The sequence below is a fragment of the Puma concolor genome, chromosome D2, assembly GCF_028749965.1.
Source record: "Puma concolor isolate L17-30 chromosome D2, mPumCon1.1.hap2, whole genome shotgun sequence".
Taxonomy (NCBI): Eukaryota; Metazoa; Chordata; class Mammalia; order Carnivora; family Felidae; genus Puma; species Puma concolor.
Genome location: NC_141677.1, coordinates 47,240,963 through 47,257,852, shown reverse-complemented (window position 1 = coordinate 47,257,852; position 16,890 = coordinate 47,240,963). Strand labels below are relative to the sequence as shown.

The window sequence follows — 16,890 nt, the reverse complement described above, 5'->3', positions numbered from 1 at the left end:
AATGAACTATTGATACATGCCACAACATGAACGAGATTGACAACATTACACTAAGTTAAAGAAGACAAAGGTCACATATTATATGATTCCACTTAATATGAAATACCCAGAAGAGATAAATCCACAGAAAACAGATTGGTATGAGGCCAGAGGCTGAGGTGTAGGAGGGAGAGACGGAGAGAGGATCTGACTGCTTTACGGGTATGAGGTTTTCTTTTGGGGCAATGAAAATATTTTGAAATATTACATTGGTGGTGGTTGCACAATGTTGTGAATGTACTAAATGTCAATGAATTGAACCCTTTAAAAGATGGTTAATTTTATGCTACATGAATTTCACCTCAATAATTAAAAAAAGAACATGATGGTAATTTTTTCTACTAACCCGATGAATAATTCCAGCAGAGTGAAGGTGCTTGATTCCACACAGCATCTGATAGAGAAGGTAGGACATTCTTTCATGATCTAGTTCCATCTGAATCACTTGGCAAAGATTTGCATCCATGAGCTCCATGACTATGTAACTTCATGGGTGAGAAAAGATGACAGCTAAAGTGCACAGCAACAATCTAAGAATAATGTATGAATGTAAACTTTTAATTATCACACTTACACATCTTGAAATTCTTCTAGGGATTTCTGTGGTGTGAAAACATTCAAAAGGCCAATTATCTGTGGCAAAAGCAGAGAGACAAAAAAATTAGACACCACTGCTGCTTAATAATACTTTCATTTAGGAACTGCAAATACATGGGTTAAAAAAAAATCTACCAATGGTATAAGAATATTAAAATCTTATGTTCTAAGCCCAAGTAATCTCTTCTATTTTACCTAATACAACTTTATGGCCAGGGATTGGGGGTAGGGAGAAAACCAGACCACACAGGATCTTTAGGGGAGTGAAAAATACTCTGCATGATACTATAATGGTAGATATTATGCCATTACACATTAGTCCAAATCCACAGAATGTACAATACAAAAGACAATCCTAATGTAAACTATGGACTCTGTGTAATAAGGACACATTACTGTAGGTTCACTGATTATAGTGAATGCACCAGTCTGGTGGGGGATATGAATAATGAGGGAGGCTATACATGTGTGGGGGCAGAGAGTATATGGGAAATCTCTGTACCTTCCTCTCAATTTTGCCGTGAACCTAAAAATGCTCTTAAAATTGTACCAACACAAGAGCTCCACATATCCATTCCGTTTATGAATACTCAATTATCAAGGATGTATATTATACAATCATCTACATAATTTGTGAGCAAATTAAAAAAAATATTTTTTAACATTTAGTCATTTTTGAAAGAGAGAGAGAAAGAGAGAGAGAGCATGAGTAAGGGAGGACCAGAGAGAGAGGGAGACACAGAATCTGAAGCAGGCTCTAGGTTGGTGGAGCAGCTGCTTTGAGCTGTCAGCACAAAGCCCCACGTGGGGCTCGAACTCAGGAACCGCGAGATCATGACCTGAACCGAAGTCGGACCCACTGAACCACCCAGGTGCCCCAATTTGTGAGCAAATTTTTTTTTTTTTTCAACATTTATTTATTTTTGGGACAGAGAGAGACAGAGCATGAACGGGGGAGGGGCAGAGAGAGAGAGGGAGACACAGAATTGGAAACAGGCTCCAGGCTCTGAGCCATCAGCCCAGAGCCCGACGCGGGGCTCGAACTCGCGGATCGCGAGATCGTGACCTGGCTGAAGTCGGACGCTTAACCGACTGCGCCACCCAGGCGCCCCTGTGAGCAAATTTTAAATACCTTCCATCAGCTCTTATCTAACTCCCCCATCGCCCTCAGTTTTTCATAATACTGAACTTTCCCAGTTTTCTTCATTCCCAGTCCATTCTCTGGTTCATCCACAGACATGCCCTCTTTCCCACCATTCTGTCTTTAATCCTTTTCTCCATCTGCACCCTTTCCCTGGGGGCAATACATGTCTTTTTCTCTAAACATCTCTATGTTGGACAGTCTCCAAATATACATTAAAAGGCCCTGCTTAATTTAGAAGTCTCAAATACACATTGCCATGTCACATGAAAGTCTCACAAAGAATACAAAATAGAACTCATTAGCATTCCTACCCAAACCCTTTACTTTTCCAGAGTGCCTTCTCTTTTACAAAGGCGGCTCAGAGTAATTTTTGACTCCGTTTTCAGTATTTGCACCATAATAAATGTTGAAAAGAATACTATTCCATTCCACTGTCAGTCTGAACTTCAATCTCTTCTTTCCAATTCCCTGCGCTACCATACAGGTAAAGGATTCTGACATCTCATCTAGACTGTTCATGCTGTAATTACTTCTAACATTAGGTTCCCTAACAATGGTTTTCTACAAATCCAGCTACCATTTTACTGCCTATCATATGGTGAAAGAAAGACCTGATCATATTACTCACCTCTTCAAAAACTTACTACCAGCAAAAAAATTTCCCAAACTCCCTTGCAGGAAGTATATTCAGAGACTTCCATGACAGAATATCAACCCACTTTGTCTCCTGCTAAGCCCTCTATTAAACTTGATACTTTAGCCATACTAAATTAGTTTAAACAATGATATATTTAAAAACTCTCAATGCCTTTAAAGATACTCTTCCCTGTACCTGTCATATTTACCTACTGAATTCTGTTCCTTTCAAAATTGATGTCTTTTGTAGAGTCTAACAACCTCTATCTAGTCCTTGATGGGTTGCTGAATATTCTCTTTACCTTGTTCCCACAATGTCTTATGTGTTAATATGGCATTTAACACACTGTAGTATAGACTCATTTTCATGACAGCCTCATCCCAATCACACCAGGATCCTTGTTGGAAAGAATTATTCCCTCTTACAGCCCTAGCACAGGGAGATAACTGACACACATTTTTAAAATGTTTATTGACAAATACACTTAGGAATGGGAATATTTTTCTAGACAAACTACATGAGGGAGGAATTTATGTCATTCATCTAAGTACGAAGCTTTGCTTATAAGAGGCATTCAAATATTTGTTCAGTGAATAAATTCAGAAACATAATTTTCAGATCAGAAAAGGTCTAACAAATCTGTTCAAGATAGGGAAAGTGATAATAAGAATGCATCTAGCTGCTCTAAATGAATGAATTCCTGGCTCCTAATTAGATGAACTGCACATCTACAGACTTGTAGAAATAGTAAAACTGTTCTTATCTGAGAAATCCTATAGTACAAGAGAAGTGTTAAAGATGAAAAGCATATAAAAACAAGAGATCAGTAGTTGCTTAGAGCTAAGGTGGATGGGAGAAAGGAACGTGACAGCTACACAATACGGAGATTCTTTCTGATGTGATGAAAACGTTCTAGAACTGCCTGTAGTCATATACATCAGTGAATACACTAATAACCACTTAATTACACACATTAAATGAACTGTACAGCATGTGAATTGTATCTCAATAAAGGTGCTATAAAAGATTAAGGCAGACAGTGGCCCTTTTTTTTCCTTCAAAAAAGAACAGAAGGGAAATTATATCAATCATAGACTGGACAGCAAACAAAAGTCAAGTGCTGATTAAGTGGGTGATACAGAAGTATGTGAAAGAAGTAACACTTACTAGGAGCAGGTAAAAATTCCCCGAGAAACTGTACTTTCTTCTCTGAATAAAACAACGACAACAAAGAACAGCAGCAGGTCAGAAATGTGACCATGTACTTATATGGAGATTTCAAAAACGCATTTTGAAAATGTCTCCAATCATAATACCCATGTGAATGAGATGAAGAATTCAGGAGAGATGGATAATTTTTTAGTTACACACACAATTTCTGCTATATAAACAAAGGTCACTAATGAAGTAATGCGGCTATTATGAAGGCATCCTGAGCAAAATTGAGAAGTGAAGCCAGCAAGTGAAAAGTCAGAACAAAGGAAAAAGCAACCCCCAACAGTCTGGGAACAGAAACCAGATTTCGTGTGAAATTCTAGAGAGAAACAGAAAGTACTATATACTTAATCTCCAAAAGCAAAAAGTAAAAAGAAAGTGAACGATGGGGGGGTACCTGGCTGGCTCTTGCAACTCTTGATTTCAAGGTTTTAATAAGTTCAAGTGCCATGTTGGGTATAGACAGTACTTAAAATTAAAATCTTTATAAAGAAAAAAAGAAAGTGAAAGGTGGGAAAGATGTGACCTATTAGCAGGCTTGTGACAAAGAATAACTTGCTAAGACAATGTGAACCAAACGGTGACCTGACTTCCAAACAGGATTACAATGTCCACGGTTAAGAGGAGACGACAAGCCTCAGTTCCTCTTGAAGGATTTGATCAGACATTAAGTACTGTGTGCTAGGTGACACACCAGTGTGTTCAGAGATAAGTGACCAAGTGGACATACACAAGCATCCATGGAAACAGTAACAAATGCACAGCGATATGAATGCACTTAGTACCACTGAACTGTATGTTTAAAACGGTTAAGATAGTTTTATACTATGTGTATTTTACTACAAAAAAAGGAGGGTGGGAAAAAACATGTTTAGACCAATGAAGAGATTAATCTGTGTAGAGCATGAACTGCTGAAAAGGCAAGACATTACAAAAACATCCATCAGGAATGTAAAAATTCCATCATTCCTGGTTTCCCTATACATAGTGACCCTTGAACAACATGGGTTCAAACTAGGAGGGTTCACTTACACATGGATTTTTTTTCAATACAGTATAGTACTGCGTAAAAATTTTCCTTATGATTTTCATAACATTTCTTTTCTAGCTTACTTTAAGAATACAATACATGTAGGAGTGGCTGGGGGGCTCAGTCAGTTGATTGTCCGCCTCTTGGTTTCAGCTCAGGTCATGATCTCGTGGTTCACGAGTTTAAGCCCTGCATCAGGTTCCACACTAACAGTGCAGAGCCTGCTTGGGGTTTTCTCTCTCTCTCCTCTCTCTCTCGCCCTGTGCCCCTCCCCAACTCGTGCTCTCTCTCAAAATTAAAAAAAATAAAGGAATACAATACATGCGATGCACAAAATATGTGTTAATCGACTATTTATATTATTGGTAAGGTTTCCAGTCAATAGTAGGCTATTAGCAGTTAAGTTTGGGGTTGTTGAAAGTTATATGTACATCTCAACTACACAGAGGGTCAGCATCCTTAATGCCCACTTTGCTCAAGGGTCAATTGTATTTAGTTTTATATTCATTCTCTGAACAAATATGTTAGGAGCATCTACTCTACGTCAGTCAGCACTCTTCTAGGTGCCAAGGGTACTGCCTACGTGGATCTTGCCACCCCCAGCAGAGGGCTAACTATGTGAAACAAGCTTTCCATGCCCTCCATTTAGTCGATGGAACCATCTATTTTTGCAGTCGGCTGGCTCAGGAAATAGGGAGTTACTGGCCATGTCCCCAGTGCAAAACTAAGGCAGTATCACCACCATCATTGCCACGAAACAGGCTACAAGAGGCATAAGCAGCTCCATCTGAGAGGGAAAGAACACCAGCAAAACCCAGACAAGCAACATGGCTGGCTCCCACCTAAACAAGAATGGTGACACAACTTCTTCGCTGTCACTGACGGACTTTAAACTGTATCTCTTTTTAAATGCTGTTCTTTTTCTCTGGGAGGCCCTTTTTCTTTAACAATCCAATTTTTACCCCATTTTTAAGAATTAGTCTAGGGTCACCCTTCCCCAAAGCATTCCCATTTCATGAAAGCTCACTGCAATCTTCTCTCCCCTGAAATCTCAGCACTTATTTTCCACCCACCATGATATGACAATCAAACCTCTACCGCTTTATCATATTCGGTATTTCACTCTCTGTTATTTGTCTTCAAAATAACACTGTAATAAGCTCCCCCAAATCAGGAGCCTCATCCTTCCCCGACAGTGACTAGTAACTCCAGTACACAGAAACTTGCACAGTTAGTTCTCAAAATGTGGTAAACTGTGTTATCTGCAATCAGAAAGCATGGAGCTTACTGTATTTTATAAACTCCTTTAGACAAATATACCACAAAACATCTCCAGTCAGACGCTTTTGGTTTAGTACTTCATAAAACCGTCCCTTGCATAACTTACTCCTAGTTTATTTCCTCTTGGCTTATAAAAATCATTCCATTAAAGTAATCATGAAAGTATGCTGAAAGTAAGTTTTACAAAGTGTTAACAATTCTCAAAATGAATGAAAGTTATATGCTTAAGTCTTTATAATCATTAGGAAAAAGAATTAGGAATGCTTTCCTAATTTAAGTATCTTGTGAAGTTTCTGCTAAACTGCTTCATAAAATCACTGACTATCTTCAACTTAAAGTCACTAGTGAGTACCAGCATCACTTAAAAAACCAGGAGTGGGGTAGGGAGAAATGATTTCTATTTTATATCCAATATTAAATAAAATAACTATTGTCAAAGTAAAATGGGAACAATTTCACCTCTGTGCTAAGGCTACAGTTTTCTGAAATGTCAGCCTGCCAGAAAACAAAAAGTAGAAGACGAGATCAAGTCTAAATCAAGTTCTTCTAAAACACCTACCTCTTTTAAAACTACTTTTGAAAAATAAAAAACTACACAATCTAAATTTCATCAACTGTCTTTCTTTTGATATAATTTAATAAAATTGAGAAAAATTCACACTGCAGACATATATATATCCCTTTTAGATAATGTTTCAAACCGGAAGAGCATTTAAAGCACCTAATATTTTTAAAAGTTTTGTTGGTTATGTATTCATGAACAAATCTTGATTTCATCTATACTTACAACATTTTCTCAAATGTTCACTTACATTTTTGTGATTAACACATTTCATTAGAACTAGCTCTCTGTAAGCCCGTTTAGCATGAGTCTGATTCTGAAACGGCCGGCTCAGCTTCTTGATTGCAACATTTCTTTCAAGAATGGCATCATAAGCTGCACTGTAACAAGAAATTCAAAAACAACAACAAAGCTTTAAAATCTACAAAACTGAATTTATGAAACATTCATGTAGATTCCTTACTCTCTCCAAAGATAAATGCAACTGTATCAATTTCCAGTGTTTGATAGGCAACATGTTTTTTCTATACCTATTACAGCATATTCCAACAATGTATAGCATTGTTAACTGCTTCTTAAAACGTTAATGGATGCAAAGAGACAATGGACTGTGAAGGCAGAAACTGTACTTGTTAGTTGGGTGTCCTCCAAGATTTCCCTAGCATACAATGGGCACTCAATGCATAAATGTTTAATGAGTATTCAGGCCCAATACATAGCTTAAAGCCTGATGAATCCTTCACTTTGCACCTACACCAAGGGCAGACAGGATTAAAGAATACGTGTGGTCATAAATTCTACCCAAAATACTTTCTGAAGAATTCGACATAAGTAGATCACTTCCAACTTCTTTGGACACAACAAAATGAATACAGAAAGAGGAAGGAACATACATACAGAGCTATACAAAGGGTTATTTTACAATGTAAAAGTATTTAAAATTTGTTTTGGAGAAGGGAATTAAAAAATCAAGCCTATAGATATGAATGCTAGATTTCAGGACATTAGAAGATGCTTCATAACTGTTACTGAAACACATAATTCTGTGACATACAGCAACACCATACTCATTACTCTTCATATCTTTACCATATGATACTGACGAAACATCATGTTTTACAAATGACAGACCAGAGACAGTAAAGCACAAATAAGGTAAATTACCTTAAAATTATAGAATGTTATGATTGAAAGAAACTTTTAAAAGCAAAGCGGAGACCAAAAGACTAAGACATAAGGTTATGCTTTTCATACTGGACTACCTAACATACTTGAAGACTTCTGTTTATATATTTGGAAAGTTAGCACACTACTGACTAAAATTATTCTCTCATCCAATCTCACTGTATCAAATGTACTGAAAAAATATGTATTAAGAAATGAGCACTTTGGCATAAATGGACGCATCTATACATAATATATAGGACATAACTTATTTCCTATATATGTACATATGCATACACATAGCAAAACAGACATAAATATTATACTCTTTAGTTAGAAAATACCATATTTGTGTATATGTTCTCCCCAAATTAAAAAACAACACCCACAACATAAGGGGTCATTAAAGATGATTAAAAGTTTTGACTGTTTCAGATAAAGTATGTTTTACTTTTAACCATTAAATTCATTCCTATTAATTTTTTGTGTTAAATCAAAGTAACATTTTAAACTATAGAGGTTCAAAAGTATCTGAGTAGGTTGTACTATTTTGTATCCAAGGAAGTTAGATTTCTAATTGTTGATACTTAAATGTGTACAAATTAGAGATCAATCCAGATCCCAATGAATCTTACCATCTATCACTGGGGTCCAAAATAATGCCTTAAAACAATTAATTTCTTCAGTTGACAGTGATAGTAAACACACACAGTGAGTTTAAAAACTTTTTAGCTTAATATTTGTCTATTTCATAATAATCTTTTCTGAAAGAATAAGCAAAATATTTGAAGACACTTATTCCTTAGGACAAAACAGAGGCTGGTTAAGATGGCTTGAGGTCCCTTCCAAAGCAGTTTTTTTTTTTTTTTTTTTTTTAATTCTGGTACACAAATTTCAAAATGTACTTACCTGAGGATAAGTGAAGGTACAGAAAAAACATTTATATATATACTTTTATATATATGTTCATGTATTACATATATATATGTGTGTGTGTATGTATGTATGTATGTATGTATATAAATACCATATTCCTCACAATAATATAAATCAGGTGAGAAAACAGGCTTAGCAATATTAATTTGCCATTAATCACAAAGTTAGTACATCATAAAGCTAGAATCTGAGCCATAAGCTGGCTTTCAGAATCCTTTTATACCGCATTATTTTCTTTACAATGAATTTGTGGTTGATTAAATGTGGTTGGTTAAAATGACAACCAGCCAGCCAATACTACTTTTTAAAGTTACCCAAAATACTAAAAATGAAAAAAAAGTTACCCAAATTCTGTAATTTTTCGTATTATAACTTATTTCGAGAGTACAAAAAAGAGAATAAATGCTACTGTTCCTATTACAGAAATGTGAGAGATTTTAGCATTTTACCACAATTGCTCTGAATTTTAAAAAAATTCACAGATAAAGTCCCCTTTCTTTGTCTCTATTTTTGGAAGTAGACATTATTCTGAAGAATTTGGTGTTATTAATGTTTTTATAGCTTTCTACATACATATACATCCATAAATATATGGTACTATTTTGTATATTTTCAACTATATATAAATGGTATTATAAGGTATATGTATCCCGCATCTTCCTTTTAAACTCAACAACACTACAACTCTGAAACTGTCTTTGTTGAAACACAGCTCCAGTTCATCCTAAATATTGTATAGTATTTTACTGTATGAATATATCACAATTTTTTATTCTCATGGATAGACTCACTGCTATTAACAATTTTTGCTATTATAAACAGTGTTGCAAAGAAAAGTCTCTTTAGGTACATATGCAAGTGTTTTTCTGGAACCTGGGGGAGACCTGCAGGGTCATAAACACTTATGATTTTTAATAGATTCTGAGACAAATCTGGTCAAGAAAAGGTAATAAAGATATAATTACGCTAGAGCGAGGCTAAGAATTCCCCAAAGCACTAGATTATGCTAACTTAGTGATCTAAAATCATTAGCAGAACTGTCCCAAAAAGTATTCTACACTTCAGTTTATTAAGAATTATGTTGATCTATAAAGCCTACGCCCACTGCAGAAATTAGCTTGTAAATCAGTTTTAAAGATACATATGAGTTTTTGAAACATACAGTGAAAAATGAGCTCACTTCATTCCCCAGTATAAAATAAGATTTCTGAAATTCCAGAGTTTCATTGTAGTGTGAAAATGATGATTAAGTGAAGCTTCTTATTAAAGTAGCTATGGGAATAGATGTATACATGGAATTAACAAGCATGCCACTTATTCTTTCCTGATATAGATTATTTGTCTTTACATGGCTTATGACCACGTATTTAATCATAATTTATACTTAAAGATGACAGTGCTGATTTATAAAGTTGTGTTTAATGAATAATAAAGAACATCAACCCAGAACAAAATTATTACCATGTTATAGCTTTAATTTAAATAACATAGTTTTATTTTAACTTTTTTGAAGCAAGTTACATATTTACCAAGGTATCTATATTACAAGAGGAGAAAAGATAGCAGTTAATGATTCTCTGCCTAATTTTTGGAAGTAAAACTTACCATACTATTCCTTGAGCTCCTGAGCCTATAGGTTTTAAATTCTGATATCGTTTCAAAACTGTAAATGTAGAATCTCCAATCTCTACACTATAAAAATTGCTGTCACGCTTGCTTCTGCTCATGATGGCAAACAATTAATTTAATGGCTTCATCCAAATATTCACCGAGAAGCTGCAAAATGGAACAAAATGTGATGTTAACAAAATGAATGTATTTAATCTTAAAATTCGAGTCTTCACTCTGTTCACTGATAGTAACACAGACTGCTACAGCACGGTAAAAGAGCTACTTCATTAAAATACATTAAAACACAAATAGAAAGAAAAAATACCTCAGAACTTGGTTAGCATCTGCCATACTTAAGCAGAGGATTGATAGTTAAAAACAAAACAAAGCTTTTACAAGGGTAAACAATTTCTTCACTGTAAGTCACTAGTATTAATATGCATACATGTCTTAACTTATTGGAAAACTGTAAAAACATTTTAACAAAAGCAAATAATTATAACTAAACATGCTTTTAAGGTCACTTCCATAGTTTAAAATTTAAAACCAGTCATTTTATGTATTTATTATAGATTACTGAAAACTTAATTTTTGTGAGATATTGATACCATCATAATTTGCAAACTCATTTAATGTGACATGGAAGAAACAACCAACTGGCAGGCAAGTAAGTTGGTTAGCATGTATCACCCCTACCTAACAAACACAGTACAGTGCTGTCACCATGCCCCTGACCCCCAACAGCAACACCCAGGGTGTAATGCATATCTTGTTAGAATGGTTGAAAGGATGAGAAGAAGGGTAGAAACTATACAATAAAATAAAAAGATAACAAAGTGGAAAATGAGAAAATATATAGAGAAAAGCATTTAGTATATTAGGATATGAAATAAAGCAATATACTGTTCTGAATTGTGGGGCCTCAGAAGCATAACCTAAGTTCTGACCACAGTTCTTTGCCACATGCCTGATTATAAGCCAAGGAAGTCTTCTTCTACTTGTTTGGGCTGTATTTATTGACATACCTATTACTCATTCTAGACAGAAGTGGCCTATTGCAAAATGCATGCAAGACAGCTCCAACCTACTCCCCACATCCCACAATAAGACTAGAAACCAGTTAAGTCTAAAGAATTACTGTTTGTGTGTGTGGTTGCAAGGCAACGCCTATAAAAACAAAAATAAAAACAAAATCCTGATTAGACTTACAATGCAAAGAATCAATTTAACAAACACTAAGAATTACTAAGTGTCTAACCTGCACCAGGCACTGTATTGAGCCCTAGAGCCAGACTATGTAGAAGCTCATGAACTGGATTCTAACAGTTTAATTCCCAGAGTAGGACAGAAACCACTGAACAGCTCCCTGGCTGCTACCTGGAGATTACACTCCAAGAGGAGGCGGAGCAAGAGTTGTAAAACTAGTTGCAAAACTAGTAAGCTATTGTACCAATCCAGATAAGAGAGAAAATTAAAATTAATGAGAATTCTTAGATGTGATGGCGTTAAGAATAAACAGAAACTAAACAAAAATGTCCAAACGGTGTAAGCTTTAAAAAAGAAGGTAAGTAAATTGAGAGCAATTGAAAAGTCGGATCAATGATTTGGATAAATTAAAGAGGGGCCAGAGAAACACTTCCAAAATTAGTAACTAAAACTAGTCATATAACGCTCCAGACAGAAGTGTCTGAAATGACAAGTGTCATCAATCTACCTAAGTGGAACCAGAGGCTTAAAGGAAAAAGTTTGCTCATGATTTAAACACTTAGATATACCCGTAGGCTGATCAAATATAGGTATTGGTTACCCAGACCAATTTCTTAACTTAACCTGAATTCCTTCTTGTCTACTGGAGTAGGGAAATAGAAAGAGAAGTGAAAAGAGGAAAAGAAGGAAGCATTGGGTGTCAGCGCCCTCATCAAATATTCTACACATTTATCCTGGAAACTAGGTCGGCCCAGGGCCTGGAGACAGTAATAATGCTCTCTGGTAATTTGCACATATGGCCAGAGACTGAGCACAGAGCCTCCTTAATGGCAAGGAAAGGCTTCTCTTTATTCTCAGAACAGAATGGCCCAGGAGCAGGAGTGCCCATGGTATGCACGCAGAAGTCTAGACTAACCTGTGGCAGCAGCTGAGCAATGATAGCTACAACACCCCAGAACAGAGCAGGGATAGCAGGCAGAGTACCCAAGGTTAAGTAGGCAGACCCAGCCAGTAGTACCCTCTGTAGAAGCCACAGCTGCCACTCCTACAAAAAGGAAATAGAAAACTCTACTCACTTACATTATCAGCTGTACAATATTTACCGGCACGCCTGAGTAAAAATCTATGTTGGGTACCAAAACACAATAGTATTCAGCATCTGGCCATCCACAGAACTTGCAGTTAAGACAGATAAGGAGACCTTACATTGCTTAGAATCTGCTGGTGTATCACTATGGTTGTGATAAGAGCAGTGAAGGGAAAGGACAGGATGCTGATAGAAGCAAGCCTGCTAGTCTGGGCTCAAGAAAAAATTCCCTTTATGCTGTGATGTCTGAGCAGGATCTGAACACAGATTATGAGTTAACCAGACACGGAAATAAGGGAGTTTTCTAGGCAGAACAATCTATGCTGCATCCCTTTTTACAACCCAATAGTATTCCATTGTGTGGATGTACCATTTGGACATTTGCATTGTTGCCAGTCTGGAGGTTATTACAAATAACGCTAGTATAAACATTCACACTCCCCCTGCCATTCATCTTGGGTAAATACCTAGGAATGGGGTTTTTGACTCTTACGTTTAATTTTATAAGAAATTGCCAAACTGTTTTCCAAAGTGGCCATACCATTTTTCATTCCTACCAGCAAAGTAAGTAAAAGTAAGCAAAAGTAAGCAAAGTAACCTTCTTGTGATTGCCAATTTCTTGTGGTTTTAGATTTTACTAGCGGGTGCACAGTGGTATTTCACTGTGGCTTACATTTGCATTTCCTAATAATTAATGATGCTGAACATTTTTTCATGGGCTTATATGCTACATCTTTTTTTTGTGAAGTAGCTAATTAATTATTTTGCCCATTTAACAATATGATTGTTTTGGTGCTTATTTATATATTCTGGATATACATCCTTTATCAGATGTGCAAGCATTTTTTCCCAGTCTGTGGCTTGCCTTTCTATTTTAACAGTGTCTTTTTCTTAAAACTGTTTACCGTGAAATAATTTTAAACCAACACAGATGTTACAAAAATAGTACAGAGTTCCTGGCAATGCTTCACCCAGCTTCACTCAAATGAGAGCATTTGACATAACCATAGTACAATTATCAAAAATTGGTATTTGATAGAGAAAGTTTACATTGGTACATACTATTAGCCAACAAGGAAACGGACATTGTTCAGATTTTACTTGTTTTTATATGCACTTTGTGTGTGTGTGTACAGTTCTATGTAGATTTATCACATACACCTATTAGGGTAATCTCTATCACAATCAGAATACAGAAGTGTTTCATCTCACCAAAGAAAATCCTTCATGTTATCCCTGTATATAATCACACTTTCTTGCCAACCCTACCCTTGGCAGTTTGATCTGTTTCCACCACTATCATTTTTTTTTCATTTAAATAATGTTATATAAATGGAATCACATAATATGTAATCCTTTATATATATTACAGTTCCCAATATATAGGCCTTGCAAAATTTTGTTCAGTTTCTCCTTAAGTATTAATATTCTGGGTGCTATTGTAAATGTTTTCATGTTAATTAATTTTTAAATTTTCAATTGTTCATTGGTAGCACATAGAAATACAATTTTCTGTATAATAACTTTGTACAAAGCTCATTTATTAGTCTTAGTAGCCTTTTTTGTGGATTCTTTGAGATGTCCTACATACACAGTTCCATTTCTTCATTTCCAACTTGGATGCCTCTGACTTCCTTTTCTTGCCCCACTGTACTAACTATAATTTCCATACAATCCAGAATAGAAGTGGCAAGAGCAAACAAACATCATTCCCTTGGTTCCTGATCTTAGAGAAAGCATTTAGTCTTTCATCACTAAGTATGATGTAAATGACAGGATTTTACGAGATTCCATTTAACAAGATAAGAAAGTTCTCCTTATGGCCTATTTCACTGAGAGTTTTTAGTATTAATGAGTACCGAATTTTGTCAAATGACTTTTCTGGATCTATTGAGATAATAATATAGTTTTGCCTTCTTAGTTGGTTTATATGATGAATTACACTGATGATTTTCAAATGTTGAACCAACCTGTATTCTTGTAATGAATCCCACTTAGTCAAAAGTATCCTTTTTATTTTAATTCACTTGGCTTAAACTGTGTCGAAGGTTTTTCAATTTATTTTTATAGGGAATACTGGTCTGTAGTTTTCTTTCACGGTGAATGTAATGAGTTGGGAAGTGTTCCCTCCTCTTTTTCTGAAAGACTCTGTGTAGAAGTGGTATTATTTGATCTTGGAATGTCTGATAAAATGTCCCTGGAAAGCTTTCAAGGACAAGGGTTTTTTTGTGGAAAGGTTTTCATTGCAAATTAAAAAAAAAAAAAAAAAAAAAAACTAATACACACATACAGAGAGGACTATTCAGGCTTTCGATTTCTTTTTTTTTTTTTTTTTAATTTTTTTTTTTTCAACGTTTATTTATTTTTGGGACAGAGAGAGACAGAGCATGAAGGGAGGAGGGGCAGAGAGAGAGGGAGTCACAGAATCGGAAGCAGGCTCCAGGCTCTGAGCCATCAGCCCAGAGCCTGACGCGGGGCTCGAACTCACGGACCGCGAGATCGTGACCTGGCTGAAGTCGGACGCTTAACCGACTGCGCCACCCAGGCGCCCCTCGATTTCTTCTTAAACGAGGTTTGGTAGTTCTGTGTTTTTCAAGGAATTTGCTAATTTCATCTAAGTTGTCCAATGTGATGTCTACAGGATCTGTAATCATGTACCCTCTTTCATCCCTGTTATTATAATCCATCTTTTCTCTTTTTTCCGGATTAATCTGGCTAGAATTTTATCACTCTTATTGACCATTTTAAAAAGTTAGAATTTAATTTCTGGTTTTCTGTCTTTTTATACTTTTCTATTTCACTACTTCCTGCTCTTGTCTTTATTTCCTTCTTTTTGCTTGTTTTGGGATTGCTCTTCTACTTTCTTATAATGGAAGCTTAAAAGTATTGGTTTGAAAAATTTTTTTAAATAATATAAACATTTAATACCATAATTTGCTCACCACTTTAGCTTCTACCCATAATTTATCATGATATCCATATTCAATAATAAAATAAATACAAACACTTGAATAGGCTTTACTTAATGCAGGTCCTATTTCAAGTGCTTTATAAATTTATTTTAATCCTCACAAGAGGCCTATGGATGTTTTCTAGTTGTTTATGGCTAAGGGTAAATTCAGTTCTTGTTACTACTATTTGGCTGGAAGCATAAATCCCATATACTCGTTTTGTCTGATGTTTCCTTATGTTGAAATAGGAATTACTGTTTTTCCATCTTCCAGATGGTGAAATTAAGTCTTAGAAAGGTTAATTGCCTATGGTTACAAAGTTAGTAAGGAGTAGAAGGAAGATTTGAGTCCTTCACCTATATACTAGAGTCCAAAATAAAAAAAAAAATCTTGGTGGTGAAAAAGGATATGAAGGAAGAGGAACAGTTATAAATACACTGAGTCGGAGATATCTCCAAGATATCCAAATGGAAATATCAAGTTGGTAGCCAGATACAGAACTGGACCTCAGAGGAGAGTGTGGGTGAAAGATACAAATTTAGGAGTTGTTGTTACTGAAGTAATAAGAATGATGTTACTCAAAAGGAGTGCAGTAGGAAGGGAAAGAGACCTAAGATTCAGCTTTGTAAACACCGACATTTAATGAGCAATTAAAGATAAGCCAACAAAGAAGTCAGAGAAGAGAACCAGACATAGAAAATGAACAGAACACCTTGGAGAAGCCAAGGGAAGTGTTTTTAAAGAACAGTCAGTGGTCAATAGCTCTAAATACTACAGACATATCAAAGAAACCGCTTGAGTTAGAGTAATGAGGGTAGAAGCTAGACTGGAAGGAGCTGAGGTGTGAGAAGGATATGATTTTAGACACAGGTTAAGTAGGTGTCAGTACTTGTATAGAGAAATTTAGCAAAGAGGAAACTGATAGAGAAAGGTAAATGGTCAAGGGAGGGTGATTAGATTATATAATATATAACACAGTATAGCATAGCATATATAACACAGAGACAACCTGAACATATTTACCTACTAATAGAAAGGATCCAATATATAGAGGAAGGGTGAGAATAGGGGAATGAAAAAAAATGAAGTTTCAGGTAGCACAATATCTCTGAAAAGGTAGAAAGGAATGGGATCCAGAACACATGTGGCCATACAGATGGAAATACTGGTGTCACTCTGCCATCAGAAAATACCATCAAGTGACTGAGACAAAAGGATCAATTTTCAAGATAAGGGCATTAAGGCTACTGGTGACATTTATGGAGGATGCATTTGCTATCCTGTTCTCTCCATGATGAAGCTGGATGAGCACAAGTGTGAGGAAGAAATGGTATGGACTCTGATCACTCATGCCCCTACTCAGGAAAGCCTCTTCTTGGATTAAAAACAAAGGAACTACAGTTGTAGAATTTAGATGTGACTGTTTTTGA

General features: G+C 35.7%; 1 protein-coding gene across 6 annotated transcripts in view; it reads right to left on the bottom strand.

Moving 5' to 3' along the window:
• The window catches only part of MAPK8 (mitogen-activated protein kinase 8), a 101,584-nt gene that overhangs the window by 30,090 nt on the left and 54,604 nt on the right, over positions 1-16,890 (bottom strand). For 5 of the 6 annotated variants that reach the window (XM_025918398.2, XM_086680242.1, XM_025918399.2 and 2 more), the window contains 4 exons: positions 10,211-10,381; positions 6,756-6,885; positions 614-672; positions 386-524 (listed from right to left, as the gene is read on the bottom strand). In XM_025918398.2, coding sequence (XP_025774183.1) covers positions 386-524; positions 614-672; positions 6,756-6,885; positions 10,211-10,332 — 450 coding nt within the window. In that variant the 5' untranslated portion in view covers positions 10,333-10,381. Of the gene's footprint in view, positions 1-385; positions 525-613; positions 673-6,755; positions 6,886-10,210; positions 10,382-12,338; positions 12,468-16,890 lie in introns of those variants that run through there. The other variant, XM_086680239.1, reaches the window with a different exon arrangement.